The sequence below is a fragment of the Pituophis catenifer genome, unplaced genomic scaffold (genome assembly GCF_029215685.1).
Source record: "Pituophis catenifer annectens isolate HBS135680 unplaced genomic scaffold, rPitCat1.0.hap2 SCAF_8, whole genome shotgun sequence".
In the NCBI taxonomy this organism is placed as follows: Eukaryota; Metazoa; Chordata; class Lepidosauria; order Squamata; family Colubridae; genus Pituophis; species Pituophis catenifer.
In genome coordinates, this window is record NW_027256888.1 from 77,058,061 (window position 1) to 77,078,800 (window position 20,740).

General features: G+C 41.8%; 1 protein-coding gene across 1 annotated transcript in view; it reads left to right on the forward strand.

Moving 5' to 3' along the window:
- Positions 1 to 20,740, forward strand: part of SLC4A4 (solute carrier family 4 member 4) — a 195,135-nt gene that overhangs the window by 77,430 nt on the left and 96,965 nt on the right. Inside the window, exon 4 of the mRNA XM_070948389.1 lies at positions 18,004 to 18,139. Within this exon, the coding sequence (XP_070804490.1) occupies positions 18,004 to 18,139 (136 nt within the window). The remainder of the gene's footprint in view (positions 1 to 18,003; positions 18,140 to 20,740) is intronic.

The window sequence follows — 20,740 nt, forward strand, 5'->3', positions numbered from 1 at the left end:
TCATGGATTAAAACTTAACGTGTAAGCAAAGCCAGCTTGAAAGCATGATTAGCCTGCTGTATTTTATGCAGCTTTGTTGTGTTTTCAGATAGGGATGGTGGTAATTTTCCCAGCATGTTGACTGAATATACCTCCCATGTTTTCGCTACTCAAAGATTAGGTAATTTTAAAGCTAATTCTTGCTGGATCAAGTAATAGATAGTTGGAAGCAGGTTGAAAAACAATTCTGATCTGGGTGGCCTCAGATAAACGATTTAGTATTGTCATAGTTGTTTGCCTAACAACGTTGCCTTGATCCAACCAGTGCAGCTTTCCAGTGTATGGTTGTGTGTGTGTGTGTGTTTTTTTTTGAGTGGGTTTTTTGACGTGGATGGATCCTACTTGGTAGTACCATGTTCCCCCGAAAATAAGACCCTGTCTTATATTTTTTTGAACCCCAAAATAAGCACTTGGCCTTATTTTCGGGAAGGTCTTATTATTTTGGGGCACATGGAGGAAACCAGAGGAAATGGCAGGGATGCACATTTAAATGGCATTAAATGCACATGCGTTTAAATATTTTTAAATATTTGAAATATTTTCGGGGAGGGCTTATTTTCAGGGGAGGGCTTATTTTAGTGCATGCGCTCAAAAGCCCGATTGGGTTTATTATCAGGGGAGGTCTTATTTTCGGGGAAACAGGGTAGCAGCTGAAAATAATAATCATATCAAACTGGAAAATCTTTCCTGATTCGTAGAAGCAGAAAATCAAAGAGTTGTAAGAGTTATCAGACATGTAACCCAAACTCTTCCTTGGTGCAGGATTTGCTGTAGCAATTTCTGGCATGCAGTCTTTGGTTGAGGACATTTGTTGAAGGAGAAATCCCTACTTCACATATCAGCTTCTTCTATTGGCTGACAGTTCATATACAGGTAGTCAGCGGCGGGTTACACATATTCTTACCACTGGTTTGCTGCATGAGCGCATGCTTGCTTCACACACACGCGCCTTCCATGTATGCGCCTGGCCTTCCACGCCTGTGCTTTGCTCACGCATGTGCCTGCCGCGCATGCACCCGGCATAGAAAACGTGGCTAAATAGGACGGCATTACATCCGGGCGGGTGGCAGTCGCCGCTACCAGTTCGCCTGAACTGGTCTGAACCGGCTGAATACCAGGTAGTCTGCAGGTAGTCCTCAACTTTGCAACCATTCATTTAGTGACCGAAGTCACAAAGGCACAGAGAAAAGTGACTTATGGCCAGAAAAAGTTCAGAGAAGAGCAACTAAGATGATCAAAGATCAGGAGACTAAAACATATGAAGAACAGCTCCTGGTTTTTAGCCTGGTCCTAAGAGTTAGACCAGCCTGGTTCTTTGTAACATCTTTATAACCACTATGTAAAGTAATGGATGTGGTTTATGGTAGCCTTCTTGTGAGATATCTTTTCATCTTCCCAGTCCTTATTGGTAGCCTCCTGTCCAAGACTGCTTAGTTTTTCTGAGATCAGTCAAGGTTGACTACCATGTTTCCCTGAAAATAATTGTATTAATGTTTGCTCCAAAAGACGCATTAGGGCTTATTTTCTGGTTAGGTCTTTTTTTTTTTTAATTTGATTTATATGCCGCCCTTCTCCGGAGACTCAGGGCGGCTTACAATGCATTAAGCAATAGCCTTCATACTTTGTATATTTATACAAAGTCAGCTTATTGCCTCCACAAACTGGGTCCTCATTTAACCTACCTTAGAAAGGATGGAAGGCTGAGTCAACCTTGAGCCTGGTAAGGTTCAAACCTGCAGTAATTGCAGGCAGCTGTGTTAATGACAGGGTGCTCTAAACCACTGTACTACCAAGGCTCATTTTGGGGGAAATACGGCACTAAATGCATCTATCTGGCTGACAATCTTAAACCCCTGGTAGGGCTTATATTACAAGCATCCTGAAAAATCATGCTAGGACTTATTTTCTGGTTGGGCCTTATTTTCAGGGAAACAGGATAGTTGAGGCCATCTGCTGTGATATTGAGGCTAGTAGAAAGATTTTATTTTTTAATATATTTGTTCATTTGTTTTCTCTTTACATACAATATGTGCTTAATGAACAACGTACTATCTGGATCAGTTCGTTTACATAGTCACACTTCTTAAATTCCTAATTTCTACCCCTTTTATCCAACCATGGATAAAACAAAGCCCCAAGTTCGAAAATATTCTGTGTCTTCTTTTTCTTTTATCTTCACTGAGAAAGATTCTATTTTTAAGCTGGACCCAGAATAAGATGCTTCCTTCCTTTAGCATCTTGTTTGTGTTCTGTGTGGGGCATGAAAAAACAACAACAGAGTTCACTCACTTCATGATATTCCGTCAATTTGCTTCCTCTTTAAATAAGCAATTATTTTATGGTTAACAAGTAGCCTCTTTTTTCCTGGCCCAGGAAAATCTCCAAGAGATTCACACTTGGGTGATGAAGGGTGTCAGAATTCATACTCCACAATTTCCTTCTATCTGGCTTTATGTGGAGAAAATCTTTGGGGTGCATTACTGTGGCCTTTATTTTCCTGGGCTCCAAGATCACCGCAGATGGGGATTGCAGCCAAGAAATTAAAAGACACTTGCTTTTCACGGTGTCTCTGCCAGTGAAAATGGACCTCAGGAGGGCTGTGTGCGGCCTTCCTGAGCTCCATTTTCACTGGCAGAGGGTTGCAGGAGCCTGTCGCAGCTGAAAACGGAGCTCAGGAGCCCGTTTTCGCTGGCAGAGCGCTCGGGCCACCACAACCCCCCCCACGAGTGACATCAAGCTGGCCATGCCCACCCTGGCCACACCCACCCCGGCCCCCCAAGGTAAAACACAACCCTGATGCGACCCTGAAATCGAGTTTGACATCCCTAGTATAGGAGATCGTCCTTTAAAACATGGCTAACATAAGATGGATCTAAGCTGTGAAAAGGCCTCAGCATGGCAGTTGCAGGGCCAAAAGTGATGGCTTCTGTTCTCCACCATCTGTTGTGACCGAGGCCCAAATAGTGACTACCAAACACAATTCAATCCTGAACAAACTTATTTTATTAAAACAACTGAGAATTAATTCATTCTCAGCTTAGTCCAAAACAAAATTCTTCATAACCAGTCCTTCGGCCTTATCAGCAACCTTTGATGTCTTTGGCAACCTGCCAAAGGCTTTTCCCCCCACAAAGTTCAAGAGACGCTGAGAAAAAGCACTGGAATCAACGTTGCTTTTCTACAAAGAACCCAAAGGCTCGTTGCTGCTCTTTTAAGCCTTATGGGAGTGGCCAATCATCTCCTGGCCTTACTCCTGAGTCGTCCTTTTTGCTTCAGCTGCTCTTGCCTTCTGGCAGCTCTGCGCATGCGTGCACTAGGAACATGCTCCTCCTGTTCCTCTGCCTCTCTGCTGTCTGCCTCTGAAGGCTCCGGAGTCCGCACATCGCTCCCAGATGGCCCTGGCCCCCTCTCTGCCTCCGATGCAGAACCCTTGTCCAGGCCTTCCCCAGCCTCCAGGACTGGCCCATGTTCCTCCCCAGCCTCCTCACCGTCCGACTCCGCTGCCAGCTCCACAGGCTGCTGGCGGACCACAACACCATCGTCAAGTTCTGCTCAATTGCAAGCTGTTCTCAGTAGATCGAATCAAACTCTCTTCAACTATCCCAAAGTTGCTTTTTCAAGAGGCAGCTGGACTTTCTTTGTTTTTTTTTCTTGAAGACGTTTCACTTCTCATCCAAGAAGCTTCTTCAGTTCTGAACTGAAGAAGAACTGAACTGAAGGTGTGTGTGGCACATAAAAATCTGTTTGGAGGTCACACTAAGCAGCAGGAATTTGGGATTACAACGACCAGTCGTTGACGTGGCAATGTGTTGGAAAAGATCCCCTAAATATTTGGAGCGAGAATGTTTTGGTAACTTTAGTCGATGAGTAATACGCTATGCTGTAACTGTTTTGACGACTTTATCTGATGATGTTATCAACTGCATTCTCATTTGAAGGATACTGTAATGTTGGGCAAGGCCTAATTATTACTACAGTGAAAATGTAAGCTCAGCATTTGCAGCGTTTGTAGAAACAAGCAAACCTTTTAATGGGATTTCTAATTGCTGTTGTAATGACCTGTTTCTACTGGGGCTTTCTTTCGTTTTTCTCGGCCGCACCAGAGACATCTGGGCATGATTCAGTTACGGCTTCATTATATATTTACTGTACATAGCTTTCCTCAGCCTGAGTTGTGTTTCAAATGCTACATAATCTCGCCAGGTTTGGTATTTACTTACCTTCGCTACTGGTTCGCAAATGTGAGCGCACATGCGTGCTCACTTCGCTCACATGTGCCACCTCCACGCATGCACAGTGTCAGGCATGCCTCCTTTCAGTACTCAAGAAAGAAAAACCCCGACTCCATTTTCATAGAGAAAGGTACTTTTACTGAGTGTGAACTGAATGCGACCAAAGAAAAGCAAGGTCTGAGGAAATAGGCGCGAAAATCACATATAGAAAACATCCTTAAAACCCTCCCCCCCCAATGGTCCAGTCAGGATTATCCAATCCACATCCTCCCAAGGGATCATGTGGGGCACAGCTTCCAATGGCTCCATCCTTCCGGTATGTCAGGATGGTTGACCTTGACTGGTTATCAGTGCGCCTCCCAGCTGCAGAGAAACGCTGAGGAAAACTTTCTCCATGTCAGACTGCGGTACTGTCTCAAAATTAAATGAATTTCCAAACTGCCAATCTTTAAGGAAATCTTTCTTTAATTGAGCTCAGCCACCGGACTCTGCGCGGACAGGACTGACCTTTTGCCTCCCAATCCCTCCCTTTCCGACCCCCAAAACTCTGCCCCTCATTGGCTGTCCTCCAAGTCATTCTTCAGACTTCTTTTCCCCGTCATTTCTCAGGAATGTGCCCCCTCCCCTGATCTCCACGACAACCAAGCTTCAAAGGGATTTTGCAGGCAAAAGTTTCAGAGTTTATCTTTCGCTGTCCTCTGCTCTCTCTATGCCAGCGTTGCAACGCTGACACTCCAATTCACTCCACCAGCTCACTTCCCCCCTCCCAACTATCCAGACAGCTTCCCCCTCCCCCCGTTTCAATAGTAACCGTAGCAAGCAAGCAATAGAAAAGCGGAGGCTGACACACAGGGTCTTCCGTGCATGCGCAGAGGGTCAAAAACTTGCATTAATGGGATGTGATGACGTCCAGGCCAGTGGTGGGTTCCTCCCAGTTCGGGCCGGTTCGGCTGAGCTGGTAGCGGTGATGATATGATGTCACCGAACCGGTTCTCTTTGTTCGGGAGCTGGGCCTCCCCGTCCCCCCCGCATTATTCTTACCTTTTATTTGGCCCCACCCCCAATCTATTGCTGCCTCCCGAATCCCAGCTGATCGGCTAGAAGGAAAAAAACTGTTTAAACTCTTGCCACGGGGCTTCAAAGAGCCGCCCTACAGCTGATCAGTGTTAAAAGGCAGTGTGGTGGTAGACCGGTGCCTCCAAAAATAAATGGGTAGATTGGTGCCTCCAAAAACAAATGAGTAGATCGGTACAGCTCTGCAAGTAGTTAAAAGCCTGGTAGACCAGTACCTCTGCTAAATCCTAAAGAATTGTCACATGATAAGCCACACCCACAAAATAAGCCACGCCCACAGAACAGGTAGTAAAAAAATTTAGAACCCGTCCCTGTTCCAGGTGGGTGGGCGGAGCCTCCCGCAGCCACTCCTACCGGTTTGCCCGAACCGGATAGAACCGGCTTAATACCACCACTGAATCTAGCCATAACACCGTTTGCTCATTCTGTCTGGGTCTCCACAAATTAGCAGAGTGGGCTTCTCCCTTCCTCCCTCCCTTCTCGTGCTTTCGGTTGAAAACAGTCTGTTAAAATGGAATGTATTTCAGGAAATAGAGCCCTCGACTGACGAGCACAATTGAGCCCAGAAGTTATGTTGCTAAGCGAGACATTTGTTCAGTGAGTTTTGCCCCATTTTACGACTTTTCTTGCCACGATTGTCAAGTGGATCGCTGCCGTTCATAAATCAGCAACACGGTTGTTAAGTGAATCTGGTTCCACACACACACCCCATTGACTTTGCATGTCAGAAGGTGACAAAAGGGAGGGATCACATGACCCCGTCGTAAATATGAACCAGTTGTCATTTGGATGTTGGACAACTGGTTCATATTTATGACAGTTGCAGCACCATGGGGATGCTGCGATAGTTAATAAGTTTGAAAAATGGTCATAAGTCATAAGAGCCTTGATAGTACAGTGGTTTAGTGCACCCTGTTATTAACACAGCTGCCTGCAATTTCTGCTGGTTCGAATCTCTCCAAGGCTCAAGGTTGACTCAGCCTTCCATCCTTTCTAAGGTAGGTTAAATGAGGACCCAGTTTGTGGGGGCAATAAGCTGACTTTGTATAAAATATACAAAAGTATGAAGGCTATTGCTTAACGTATTGTAAGCCGCCCTGAGTCTCCGGAGAAGGGCGGCATATAAATCAAATTTAAAAAAAAAAAAAAAGTCACTTTTTTCAGTGCTGTCGTAACTTCGAACCATCGCTAAATGAACTGTTGTAGATCAAGGACGTCCTTTATTCCTTGTTTTATGGAACAAAGACTTTCTCTCGCTGACACAACCTTCCTAACTTTCCTAAAGCAATTACGTGTTTAACGCATCAGCAAGAGGTTATTTGGTGTTTCATCTTCAGAGGCCTCCTCATCAACCCATCTTTATCTTTTTCCTTTTTTTTTTTTTTGTTTTTGTTTGGTGGAAATCCTTTGTACTCTCACTATTGCACACTTTGGTCACTCATTAAAATCTTGTTAGTTCTCAGCTTCTGTTCTTAAAAGACATTTGAGTGGGTCAGAAACGGCAGAGATTTTTAGGGGAACGCGTTCGACCTGTGGGATCTTCAGAAGGCGTTTCAATAATGGCTTTTGTACCTTCCACACCATCCCTTCGCTTGGCCCTGAGGGAATCGCAGTCAAACAATTTTGCCGCTTATTCTTGCCTTTCTTTTCAGCCAGATTGGAATTTAGGCTTACCTGCTTTAGAACAAGGTAGGATGTTCAGCTCCAGTTCGGTCTAATTTGGTTTAACGTTTTGAATTGCCTCAGAAGATATCAGCATGAGTTTCACACATTTGCTTAAATGAGAAACAGTGAGTTAACCTTCCCGATTAATTATATCATGAAGAAAAGTATATATATATATATTTCGTAGATTTTCACAGGTAGAGGTATGCAAGTTTTGGTGTATTCAGGTCTTTTCCCGTGTAAGATTGAGAGTATCTTGGCGACGTTTCGACGAGGTCCCACTCGTCATCTTCAGGCTGGTGTCTTCGGCTTCGTGCTTGTGCGAGGAAAGCCGAAGACGCCAGCCTGAAGATGACGAGTGAGACCTCGTTGAAATGTCGCCAAGATACTCTCAATCTTAAAGAGGAAAAGACCTGAATACACCAAAACTTGCATATATATATATATATGGATATCATTGTGCAAATTACTATTTCTCTTCGCTTTATGCTTCCGACGTGCCCTTAAAACTTTCTTTTTCCAGCAAGCCGGACTGGCTTAAAAAAAAAAAAAGTTTTTAAAATGTTTTTAATTGGTCTGTCACTTTTAAATTATGGGGCCAAATAGATATATATCCTTTTAATTGTTTTTAATGTTTGTATGTTATGTTTTTGTTTGTGGCTGTACACCGCCCTGAGTCCTTCGGGAGAAGGGCGGTATATAAATTTGAAATAAAATAAAATAAAATAAAATAAATCAAATCAAATCAAATCAAATCAAATCTTTAAACTCCTATCATTTGTACAGTCCTAGTGAAAGTAAGGAGGAGTCTCTCAGGTTTAGTCCTTATTATCTTGGGTTGAAATGTTTCGGTTATTTGACAATCTAGACATAACTTGTGGCCTTGTGGACATCGTTTTCTTCTCCTACCTTCCTTATCTTCTCCTGTCTTTGACTTTTGAAGATAGTGATGGTTATTGTTGACTAACCGCATTTGGTGACATTTTGAAACCTTTATCTGAAAACTGGTTTGTGGTGAACTGTGGTTAGATGCAGATGTTTAACATTATCCTCAGTCCAAAGATGGAAGCAGACGGTTGAAGGAAAGGAGTAAGGAAGAGAAGGCGTTTAGTGGTCATTTTAGAAGATTATAATTGTTGGATGGTTAACTTACCAGTAACTGTGTTATATCACGCAGGCATGCTGGAATCTCACAAGATCGTTTGTTAGACGCCTGAGGTCTTTTAAGATTTGACCATCCTGTCAGCTTTGGCTATTATTTTTTAAATAATAAACTCTTTAGGTTGCTTCTGGCAATACAAGTAGTCCTTGACTTATGACCTCAATTGAGTCCAAAATATCTGTTGCTAAGACATTTGTTAAGTGAATTTTGTACCGTTTTATAACCTTGCTCGCCATTGTTGTTAAGTGAACTACTGTATTTCTTACTAACTCAGTTAAGTGAATCTGCATTCCCCATTGACTTTGCTTGTGGGAAGGTCGTAAAAGATGACCCAGGGACACTGCAGTCGTCATAAATATGAGCCAGTTGCCAAGCGTCCAAATTTTGATCATGTGACCATGGGGATGCTACAACGGTTGCGTGAAAAATGGTCATATAAGTCACTTTTTTTTTCAAAACTCAAAGGGCAGATTCGACGGACTACTTAACAAGTGATGGATAACCTTTTCGGCACTGAGTGCCAAAACTGGAGCATGCATGCGCATTGGAGCACTGGAGTGTTGGAACTCGGAAGAGAACAGCTGGCTGGAATCTTCCGGATTCCGTCACGCGCATGCGCCCCAGACAGCTGGTCCGGCATGCATGCGCATTGGCCAGCTGCTCTCTTCTGGGTTCCAGCACACGCATGCATGCCGGCCAGCTGATTTTCGTGTGAAGACCAGCTGGCAAGCGTGCATGTGCACGATGGAACCAGAAGAGCAGCTGGTGATGGCATGCGTGCCCAGGGGTGAAATGCTCCTGGTTTGGACCGGATCACCTGATCCAGTAGCGATGGCGGCAGATGATTTGGAGAACTGGTAGCAAAAATCCCTGTCCCCCTCCCACATGCCCAGCTGAGCCGCGCAATCATCAGAGGCTTTTTTTTATTTTTAAAAGCATTTTTTTCTACAACCTCTTTGGCCGAAAAAATGCTTTTAAAAGTAAAAAAAAAAAAAAAAAGCCTCTGATGATTGCGTGGCTCAGCTGGGATCATCAGAGGCTTTTAAAAGCATTTTTTTTACAACCTCTTCGGCCGAAGAGATTGTAGAAAAAATGGTTTTAAAAGAAAAAAAAAGCCTCTGCAGATCAGGCAACTCAGCTGGGATTGTCAGAGGCTTTTAAAAGCATTTTTTTGCAACCTTCAGCTGAAGAGGTTGTAGAAAAAATGGTTTTAAAAGTAAAAAAAAAGTTGGCCACGCCCACCCAGTCACATTCTCCCCCCCCCCAGCCTTGCCCAGAGAACCGGTAGTAACAAATTTTACATTTCACCACTGCGCGTGCCCACAGAGAGTACTCTGCGTGCCACCTCTGGCATGCGTGACATAGGTTTGCCATCACGGGACTACTAGGTCTTGATCTGTTTCCTATGTTTCTATGTTGTTAAGTGAACCATGGGGTTGTTAAATGAATCTGGCTTCCTCCATTGACTTTTGCTTGTAGGAAATTACCTGGAAAAGTTGAAAATGGCGATTACATGACATTGCTATTCTCATAAATACATGTTGATTACTAAGCACCCAAATTTTGATTTTTTTTTTCCAGTGCCGTTGTAATTTCCAAAGATCACTAAAACAAATGTTTGTAAGTCAAGGACAACTTTCAATACTTTCTTACCTTTCCTCTTATATTAAAGTTCTATCGTAGGGAAGATCGGTTCAAGCCAAAATCAAAACTCACCGATGCTAACGATGAAGTACAAAACTGATCAACAGCCTGTCCTAAGTTTCTTTTTTCTGGTAACCCATTTTTAGTTGTTGTGTATAGTTTCTATTAATGGGACGTCGTGGCTCAGTGGCTAAGACGCTGAGCTTGTCGATCAGAAGGTCGGCAGTTCAGCGGTTCGAATCCCTAGGGCTGCCTAACGGGGGTGAGCTCCTGTTACTTGTCCCAGCTTCTGCCAACCTAGCAGTTCAAAAGCACGTAAAAAATGCAAGTAGAAAAATAGGGACCCCGCTTGGTGGGAAGGGAACAGCATTCCGTGCGCCTTTGGTGTTGAGTCCTGCTGGCCACATGACCACGGAGACGTCTTCAGACAGCACTGGCTCTTCGGCTTTGAAAGGAAGATGAGCACCGCCCCCTAGAGTCGGGAACGACTAGCACATATGTGTGAGGGGAACCTTTCCCTTTACTTTATAGTTTCTATTCTTTCTTTCCTTGCTTTGTTCTATTTAGGCTCCTTGCCTTACTGTTTCATTTGTCATAACCTTTCTTTCTTTTAGTCTTGATTTTTTACTCTTTGTGCAAGCTTCAAGTAGCCAACTTCAAAGCAGTAATGGGTTATCTGCATTTCCCCCCCCCTGTTGTTTACCCATAAACGTAATCGAGTTAACTTTTCTCTGACGACCTGCCTTCTTTGCGTTTAATTGTCTAATCATATGATCCCTTCTTACACTCTACTCATTCCAATTTGTTGCTTATTGGATCCAGATTGCCATAAAACCAATACCCCACAGCTGTTCATTTTTTTTTTTTGCCTAGTTGCCTAATAACTAACAAGGTATTTAACTCCCCCAATTAACTCCAAAGCATAAGGAAACTAGCACGTAAGTGGGTTGTAAAATACTACTCTAAATGTTAAATGCCCTTCAATTACTAAGCACGTTAATTGCCAATGTTTCATTAACCAAAGCTTTAAAGGAGAGGGGAGGGGCGACTTGTTTAGATTGAACTATAATTAGCTAAGGAGCTTCTGAAAAAATGACTTTGTTTTTCTAGTATTAACACTTCCCAGGTAGAATTAAGTCCCAAATAAGTCAAGACAAGTCAAGTTCACTGTACGTTTTGGGCTTTAAAGTTACTGTTTTAAATTGTACTGTGTTGTATTGACATAATAGAATAAGAGTGTTGGAAGGGACCTTGGAGGTCTTCTAGTCCAACCCCCCTGCTCAAGAAGGAAACCCTACACCACTTCAGACAAATGGTTGTCCAATTTCTTCTTTAAAACTTCCAGTGTTGGAGCACCCACAACTTCTGGAGGCAGGTTTTTCCACTGATTAATTGTTGGAAGGTCCCTTCTAACTCTGTTATCCTGGATTTAATGTGCTTCTGAAGTCACCAGGATGAGACCATCATATATTTCGTGCTTTGAACACGGATAGCTGTCACAGAAGTCTTCCTGAGCTCATTAGAGAGGGCTCAGAAAGATAGATAAAACGAGGAATTGACAGCAGGTGTTCTTACAAAATGTCAACAGCAAAAAATAAGCCAGTGGAGAGAAGAAGGGAAAAAAAAAAACTCAGGCCAAGATAAAAGGAGGACATGAGATGGAATGAAACAGGCCAAGAAATCCTATGCCGAGCCACAAAAAACAAAGACCCCCTAAAGGAGGAGAGATCTAAAGAGGCCACTTTCTGCCTTGCTGTTTATGAAGCCAACCCCAAGGATTAACTGTTGATTTTGCAAAACGAAGGGGAGGTGTAAAACGGCAGGGTCCCAAACAGCAGGTGATGCTGTCAAATGTTAACACTCAAGGAAGGCAAACGAAAGAGAGAGAGAGGAGTTGAGATTCAGAGTAGTGGCTGGAGGATTTGGTGAAAATGGGGAAAAAGGTACAAACACCATATTAGAGAGGCAAAGAGGGAACAAACGGGGAAAAAAAACCATCCATGCAAACAGACTATACACAAACACCATTCCAGGAACACACAACAGTAGTAGACCAGGGGTGGGCAAATGTGGCCCTTTTACAACCTGTGGACTTCAACTCCCAGAATTCCTGAGGCAGGTACCACCTATACCCGTAATGGCGAACCTATGGCACGGGTATATATTGGTGGGCCCGCAAATGTTGCCCTAGTTCAGCTCCAGCGTGCATGTGCGCAGCGGCCAACTGATTTTCAGGCCTTCTGGTCCCACCGGAAGTCGGGAAACTGGCTGTTTCTGGCCTCTGGAAGGCCTCCGGGGGAATGGGGAAGGCTGTTTTTGCCCTCCCCAGGCTCCTAGAAAACCTCTGGAGCCCGGGGAGGTGGAAAAACGGGCCTACCGGGCCCACCATGCCATCACGTGCCAAAAGCAGGGGGAAGTGTGGGGGGGTCACGTGCGGGAGGGGGGGCGCATTGAATTATGGATGTGGGCACCCGCACCCACAACCCCCCACGCCCCCCCCCCCGCTTTTGGCACGCGACGGCAAAAAGGTTAGCCATCACTGACCTATACTCTACCTGTGCATTTTGCATTTATTACACAACATAGTGTTAATAAGATCACCGAGTCCCCTTGCCTCCATGATTTCTTTTTTTCCCAGTGGGAGAACGTTTTAAGCGATGTAGTGGTTTGTGGAAAGGCAACACGCCTTTCGTAATTGTTGATTGGTGAATGAACGTGTTCTCGTTGTGTATGGGTGCAGGTGTATCTTAGCCAACAAACTAGGACCATGTCGGGTGAGAAATTCTTAGAGCTGTAACCCCATCTGGATGGCATCAAATTGAGAAAGCTATTTTACACTTGTCCCAAAGGTACAAATGTAATTGGATTTTGTTTTTCCTTGAAGATGTTTAGCTTCTCATCCAAGGAGCTTCTTTTCTGAAAAAGGTGACTTATGACCGTTTTTCACACATACAGCCATTGCAGCATCCCCATGGTCACCTGATCAAAATCCAGACACTTAGCAACTGACTCATATTTATGATGGGTGCAATGTCCCGGGGCCATGTGATAACTTTTTGCGACCTTCTGACAAACAAAATTAATGAGGATACCAGATTCATTTAACAACTGTGTCGCTAACTTAACAACTGCAGTGAGAACTTAACACAACTCTGCCAAAAAAAAAAGCTTGTAAAATGGGGCAAAATTCACTTAGCAAATGTTTTGCTTAGCAACCTAAATTTTTGACTCCATTGTCATAAGTCGAAGACTACCTGTACATTAGCTTATATCCGCCATGGTAATTATTTTGAATAAATGTTCCTCTCTTTAAGAGAATGTGCTGCATTAGATTGGTGACAAGCACTTTGTACGTGGTCAGTGGCACTGTTTTCCTTGGCATCAAGTATTTCAAGAAATACTTCTGACCTGGCAAATAGATTGAGGTGCTTAACATTGGTGAATGCTAGCATAGAATATAGTGCAGAGAACTATCTTGGCTAATCCTTGCTTAGAGTTTCTTACACAATTTAATTCTAGGCCAAGAAGTTAGAAATCTGTCACTAATACTGTTTTGTCCATTGTCTTTCTATTTCTCATTGGCCATATCTCTTCATTAATGGGGCACTCCAGATGTTTTGGGGGTTCAGCTTCTAGAATTCTCCAACGCTGCCAGAATAAATAGTTAATCTCTTAAAGATTTATAGAGGTGCTTTGTAGATCTTTCCTGTTGACGTATGCATACTTTTCATTTACAAAGGACTCATATAGAAATCTATTATGCAGATTTCCTACCTCTTGTTGATGAAACAAAAGGGGAAGAGAGTATTGTATGAGTGGGTGGTAAATTCTATGCCATTAATTTCATTTTGAACTGATTCATATGAATGAGTCACTGATTGACTGACTCTTCAAAGCTTTTGATTTGGGATGTGTGGAATGGAAGGTCATGTATGATCATCACAGCTGAATAAAAAATCTACAACATATTACACACAATATATTGTACTGCAATTTTGTAATCATCCACATTAGAATTATGGGGTAAAATCGTTGTTAAAACACTGTAAAACTAACTTTGATAACTTTCGACTTCACAAATTAGAATGTTCTTCAGATCATGGATCGAGTTATCCATTATGCTTACATCCTGGGTGTCTATGGAGATTCTCAGTCATCCAGGCCACAATTGTGCAAAAGGCACATTTTCAAGAGGCAGTTGGGATTTCTTTGTTTTCAACATCTTCAAAGAGAAACATCTTCAAGAAAAAACAGAGAAAGTCCAGTTGCTTCTTGAAAAAGCATCTTTGGGACTTACATCCTAAGTTTGTCAGCCCAGCACTGAGGCACCATGAAAGGGAAAATTAGTAAAACTGGCAAAAAAAAAAAAGTCCTTAATGGTATTTTTTCAGCATCTTATTAAGTGTGTCAAATGAATTGAGATGCTGTACGAGCCTGGATATTTATTTATTTTTTTAAGCAAAAGAAATTTGTCCGTTGCCCATGTGGGTCCAAGAGGAGGAGGGAAAAGTTTGAAGTTCATTACTTTAGGGTAATTAGCTTGACCCTCGATTGTATGTAATACTTGCTGAGCACAACCTGTTCCCTCTGGAGGCCAAGATGAAAAAAAAAATGTTGTTCTAAACTAAAGAGAGCTTGAAAATAACTAATGAACGGCCCATTAATTTCCAATGGTACTAAAATGAACGTTTGGTGGAGGTTGAGGTGCAGCAGATCTTGTGATCCAAAAAATTCTGTATTGGGAACTTTGTCATAACTCCAAATAAAACGCCACTTAAAGCCAAGTCAAAAAGAAAATAGAAGAAAAGACTGTACAATTGTACAACTCTACTTTAATTGTAGAAATGGGTGGATTCATTAAGAATAGAATAGAATAGAATAACAGAGTCGGAAGGGACCTTGTAGGTCTTCTAGTCCAAATCCCTGCTTAGGCAGGCAACCCTACACACTTCAGACAAATGGTTATCAAATCTTTTCTTAAAAACTTCCAGTGTTGGAGCATTTACAACTTCTGGAGCTAAGTTGTTCCACTGATTAATTGTTCTAACTGTCAGGAAATTTATCCTTAGTTCTAAGTTGCTTCTCTCCTTGATTAGTCTCTATCCATTGCTTCTTGTCCTGCCTTCAGGTGCTTTGGAGAATAGCCTGACCCCCTCTTCTTTGTGGCAGCCCCTGAGATATTGGAACACTGCTATCATGTCTCCCCTAGTCCTTTTCATTAAACTAGACATACCCAGTTCCAGCAACCGTTCTTTATATGTTTTAGCCTACAGTCCCCTAATCATCTTTGTTGCTCTTCTCTGCACTCTTTCTAGAGTCTCCACATCTTTTTTACATCGTGGCGACCAAAACTGGATGCAGTATTCCAAGTGTGGCCGTACCAGGGCATTATATTTAAATAAGTAAACCACATGTGTATATGGAAACTGTTGGGACAGTTGAGTCTCAACTACTTTTCCTTCATTGACCAACCAGATGTTGGCTGAGAGATAATGAGAATTACAATCTATATATCTGGATGCCTAAATTAGAACACCTTGCTTTATTTAGTTAAGATGATATGATTATGGTTAGTGGCACAGTCAGCTAGATGTTTAGACTGAATTTGATATTTTTATCTACCTATCAAGTCCTTCCCAAGGACCTAAGATAGGCAGATGTTATTTTTTTAAAATATAATATTAAAGGTATCATCACAGGTTATAAGCTGTTCCAAGTAAAGCTGCCTTTTGCAATTAACCGATGGTGATTTTGTCAATGTCTATGAGATTCAAGTGGTGCTCCAGAAGTCAAGTCTCTCCCAAGGACCTATTGTGGTTTGTTGTATAGTCAGCCAAATGTTTAGACTGAATTTGGTATTTTTTAACCACCCATCCAATCCTTCTCAAGGATGATGATGACTACAGGTATTGGCAGATTAGGAGGTATTCAATGTGGTGGAACATTCAATGGAAGTCAAAATCAGCACCTTGGTCAGCGTTCCATGGAACCAGTGATTCTTTTAACAGTCCTCAATAAGGATTTGGACATCTCAAAACCTGCAAAATAATTGGATAAGGGATGTGGGTCCTAGCTGTTACTTTTTCCTGAACTGTTGACTTGTCAATGAATTAAGAGGCTTTCTCCAAGTTAGTAATCTATGTTCAAGTAAGGATTTCTTTCTTGGAGCAGGTTACTGGAGATGTTGCATCTACTATGGAAGCTGCTCCCTCGGATAAAGGGGTTCCCTTACCAATTAATTTCTAAGAAATCACTGGGCCACTTCTTGAGGTAAAAGTGTCTGGAATTGTAACCTAGGAAATGAGGAAAGAATTGGGTTCAATCCTCCCCAAAAATATATTAGTTAGGGCAAAGGTTAGTAGAACTTTTGCCAAATCTCAACTATTTGAATGAATTAAATTGGAGTCAATGAACTATCTTCTTTCTCTCTTGTAAAGAGTTGTATTGAGTAGCTTTGACTGGAGTGGATTCATTCCTTCCTTCCTTCCTTCCTTCCTTCCTTCCTTCCTTCCTTCCTTCCTTCCCTCCCACCCACCCACCCACCCACCCAACGCCTTGGTATATAGTGTGGGAAATATTGTTTGTATCAGTCTTTCAATTATTTAAGAATATTCCTTGAAGAGTTCACAAGATATTTCCAAACTCTTTTTATACCCTAGTCTGTTTTTTAAGATTTTTTAGCTAATTAATAAGCAAGGGAAGACTTTAACTGGCAGTATTAGATATTAGTAATACTAATGTATACATGGAGTAACTAATGAAAATGATTAACTTAGCAATAACCTTCTAATCACTCCAGTTTCTAACCCCATTGTATCCTAATTGTCTGTTGGTTTTCATGCATGCAAGTATTTAATAATTTGCATTCATAAATCTAATTATAAGAGTGTTGCTGTCCCTATGGCTTATTTCTTCATTTCTCACATGCTGAGGGATCACCTCTTATTCTAAAGATTACCAATCCACAGAGTGTAGTGAGATGTAGAAAGTAAAGCAATGCATCTTAGATCAGATCTTCAAAATAGTTTTAGGTGAGTTCTGGGTTTACTAATGGAATTCTATTAACCTCCTTTCAAATGCGGACAATGAAACCTGAAAGAACAGCAGATCTCTTTATCAAAACTCTAGACATTTATAATCTTTTGGATTAATTAAGATTATAGATTTAGATCTAGGGAGAAGAAACCATGTCTGATGACACCTATGCCATGAAGCTCAGGTTGAGGTGCTACACAATTCTTCACGTTGGACCATATAGTTCTGTCCCTGTTACTACCTGTCGTATCCTTGTTTGAGACCCTACAGAGAATACACTGAGCAATTTGTGATTTATCCTCCAAATTTTACTTCCTCCCTTTTTTTTTAGATTAAGAGGAGGCTGATGAATTTCCACTTATTTGAGAACCCAAGGTCCCAATTAATATTTCTTTTATTTATGCAAACACAATATATAAACACAATTTGATGCTCTGTGGTTTGCCTAGTGCACTTTCTTTTTTTTTTCTCTTTCTTTTCTCTTTTTTACTGGTGTGTCGGATAACTAAATGGACCAAAACACACAGCCTTTCTGTGCAAAAGTAGGAAAGAGTCTATTTTGTTAAATATTCCCTTTGACATTGGTAATGAGTCTTAGAAGGGGTAACACGCTGCCTCGCAAGCCAATGAAAGTTCCCATTTTGCACAAAAGGGAGGGGAAATTGGCAATGGGATGCCGCTTCCTCTGCCCCCCAGATGGTTCGGCTTCAACCGGTTCTCTGCCTATAAAGAAAAAAGTCTTGAAAAGGACCTCAGCTGATCGGAATATGAAAGTTCTCTGGGCATCTACCAGAGAACAAGTTGGTGCTGAGCCCAGAAGTTCTCTTCTGGTTTTCCTTTGACGAGGAGCTGTGAACACCCAACTTAAATGAGCGGGGAGAGAAGCTTCTTGTCCTCTTGAACTTTACCCCAAGCTTTAAGTTTTAAGAAGTAAGTTGTAAGAAGGGAGAAATAGAGACGTACGTAGGTAAGCTGGGAAGTTTTAAGGACAAAAAGGAGAGAAAGAACAGCCTACATTCCAAGTTAACATGTCAGATGGAAGAGACCAGCAGCAGAAGCAACCCAACAGCTATGGAGAGGAAGTGAAGGAGAGAACTCGCACTTCCTTGGTTGTTCTACAGTCCGTTAACCGCAGTATTTTCACCTCTGCAGTCTCTCCCGCCGCCGAGCGCATCCGTTTCATCTTGGGAGAAGATGATGACAGCCCCGCCCCGCCACAGCTCTTCACAGAACTGGATGAACTTCTACCCGTGGATGGACAAGAGTTTGAATGGAAGGAAACGGCTAGGTGAGTAGCGTTCGATGGGCTGAGGTTGGGGTTGCATTTTTGTCTTTTGAGAAGAAGGTGTAAGTCCCACACGCCAAAGAATCTGGACCGATCCTACATGTTAATTTTGGGGGAAGCTCAATATTTCCTAAAATAAGGGGTTCCACTGTACGGACATCATTACGGTCCAATGTTCAGGAAGATGCTTCTGAACAGCAAGAATTTGTCCCAGCATTTTATTTTAAATACCTCTTTAGAAAGCTGAATGGGAATAAGTTGTATTCCAGAATATTCCAGGTATATTAAAGTCATATTTCGTATTACTTTTTCTCTGGTGTTTTCAATCATTGAAATAGTTGAAAAAATATTGAAATAGTTTTCAAATGTCAACTTTATATAAACGAGAGGATAAATAGGGGCTACATGTAAATATGTAGAGAGAAGCAACTTAGAACTAAGGAGAAGTTTCCTGACAGAACAATGAATCAGTCGAACAACTTGCCTGCAGAAGTTGTGAATGCTCCAACACTGGAAGTTTTTAAGAAGATGTTGGATAACCATTTGTCTGAAGTGGTGTAGGGTTTCGTGCCTAAGCAGGGGGTTGGACTAGAAGACCTCCAAGGTCCCTTCCAACTCTGTTATTCTATTCTATTCTATTCTATTCTATTCTATTCTATTCTATTCTATTCTATTCTATTCTATTCTATTCTATTCTATTCTATTCTATTCTATTCTATTCTATTCTATTCCATTCCATTCCATTCCATTCCATTCCATTCCATATTTTCTATTCTATTCTATTCTATTCTATTCTATTCTATTCTATTCTATTCTATTCTATTCTATTCTATTCTATTCTATTCTACTCTACTCTACTCTACTCTACTCTACTCTATATATGCTAAATTAAGCAGTCCCACATTCAAATCAACTAGGAACTAGCTAGTAACTTACTACACATAAGTTCTCTTTCTGCCTCAAATCCCTTTCTCTAATATGGAAATAAAAAAACTAGCCGACTTCACTGGGTTGTGCTAAGAATTACTCAAGATGCAAACTGGTTTACGGAATGCACTAAGCCATAATTGATGATTTAGTTTTGGCTGAGCATGTTGCACGATCCCAGTCATTGTGGGTTTGCAAAATCTTGACTTTAAGGCTCAGCTGTCCCAAAGGTGCTTTTTCAAAAGGCAATTGGACTTCAGATAGTCGGAACTGAAGAAGCTTCTTGGATGAGAAGCGAAACGTCTTCAAGGAAAAACAGTTGCCTTTTGGAAAAACACCTTTGGGACAACTATGATCTGGATGATGGAGAATCTCCGTAGATATTAAGACCCAGTCTTATCTTGTGAATTCAATAAGGGCTTATATGGTAAACCATGGGATAGCATGATATGTAAACAAATCTGTTTTATGTAGAATATTTTGTCCACTCAAAAAAACCCCACCCACTTATAAAAAATGGGTTTTTATACTTTACAACATAATAGCTTATTTATGGAAGTTCTGGGGACTGTTGGTTGCCATCTTTGATGTTTCTGAAGACCAATTGCTGTGAGATTTACGGGTTTCCTTATGCAGGTGGTTGATGATCATTATGAGAACAGGCTATAGGTAGTCTTCGATTTCTGACCATTCATTTAATGACTGTTTGAAGTTATGATGGGGCTGAAAAAAGTGACGTACAACCAATCCTCACCCTTATGACCATTGCAGTGTCTCTGCAGTCATGCAACCAACATACATATGTGTATGTATGTATACACACACATATATAATTTACATTTCGCTGATAAATAAAGGGAGACTAGTATAGATCTATTTCAAGCTATTTAGCTCTCATCAGCTAGCCATACCCTTACTTGGATTCGAACTTGGGCTGCCTGCATGTTAGGCAGTTGTATTAACCTCTGAGCTACAAGTTCTCCTCGCTTCATCAGCTTGAGCCAGGGGAGAGATTAAATGTTTTTCTATCGAGGCACCTGGTCTACCCCAGCATGTGGGAGGGAGCATACTGCTTTCCTTTCGCCTATATATATGATAGTTGCAGCATCCTATGATTATGGGGACTGACTGTCTCAGCCAGCTTCTGAGAAACAAAGTCAATGGGAAAGACAGATTTGCTTAACAACCATGTGTTTCACTGAACAACCGCAATTATTTGCTTAACAGCCATGACCAAAATGATTATAAAATCGGACATCACTCACTTAACAATGATCTTGCTTTGCAACAGAAATTCTGGCCTTAATTCTGGTCTTAAATCGAGGACTGTTTGCATTGAACTAGATGGGCAATGATGTCTATGCAACAGGACACTATTTATATTCTTAATGATTAAATGGAATCCTCTTATTGGGATATACGTGTAGTCCTCCACCTACGACCGCAATTTATATTGCTAAGGGAAACATTGGCTAAGTGAATTTTGCCCCATTTTACAAACTTCCTGGCCGCAGTCATTAAATGAATCGTTGCAATTGTTAAGTTGGTAACGCAGTTGCTAAGTGGATCTGGTTTTCCCGTTGATTTGCTGGTCAGAATTTCGCAAAAGGTACACACACACACACACACACACACACACACACACACACACACACACGATCCTGGGACACTGCAGCC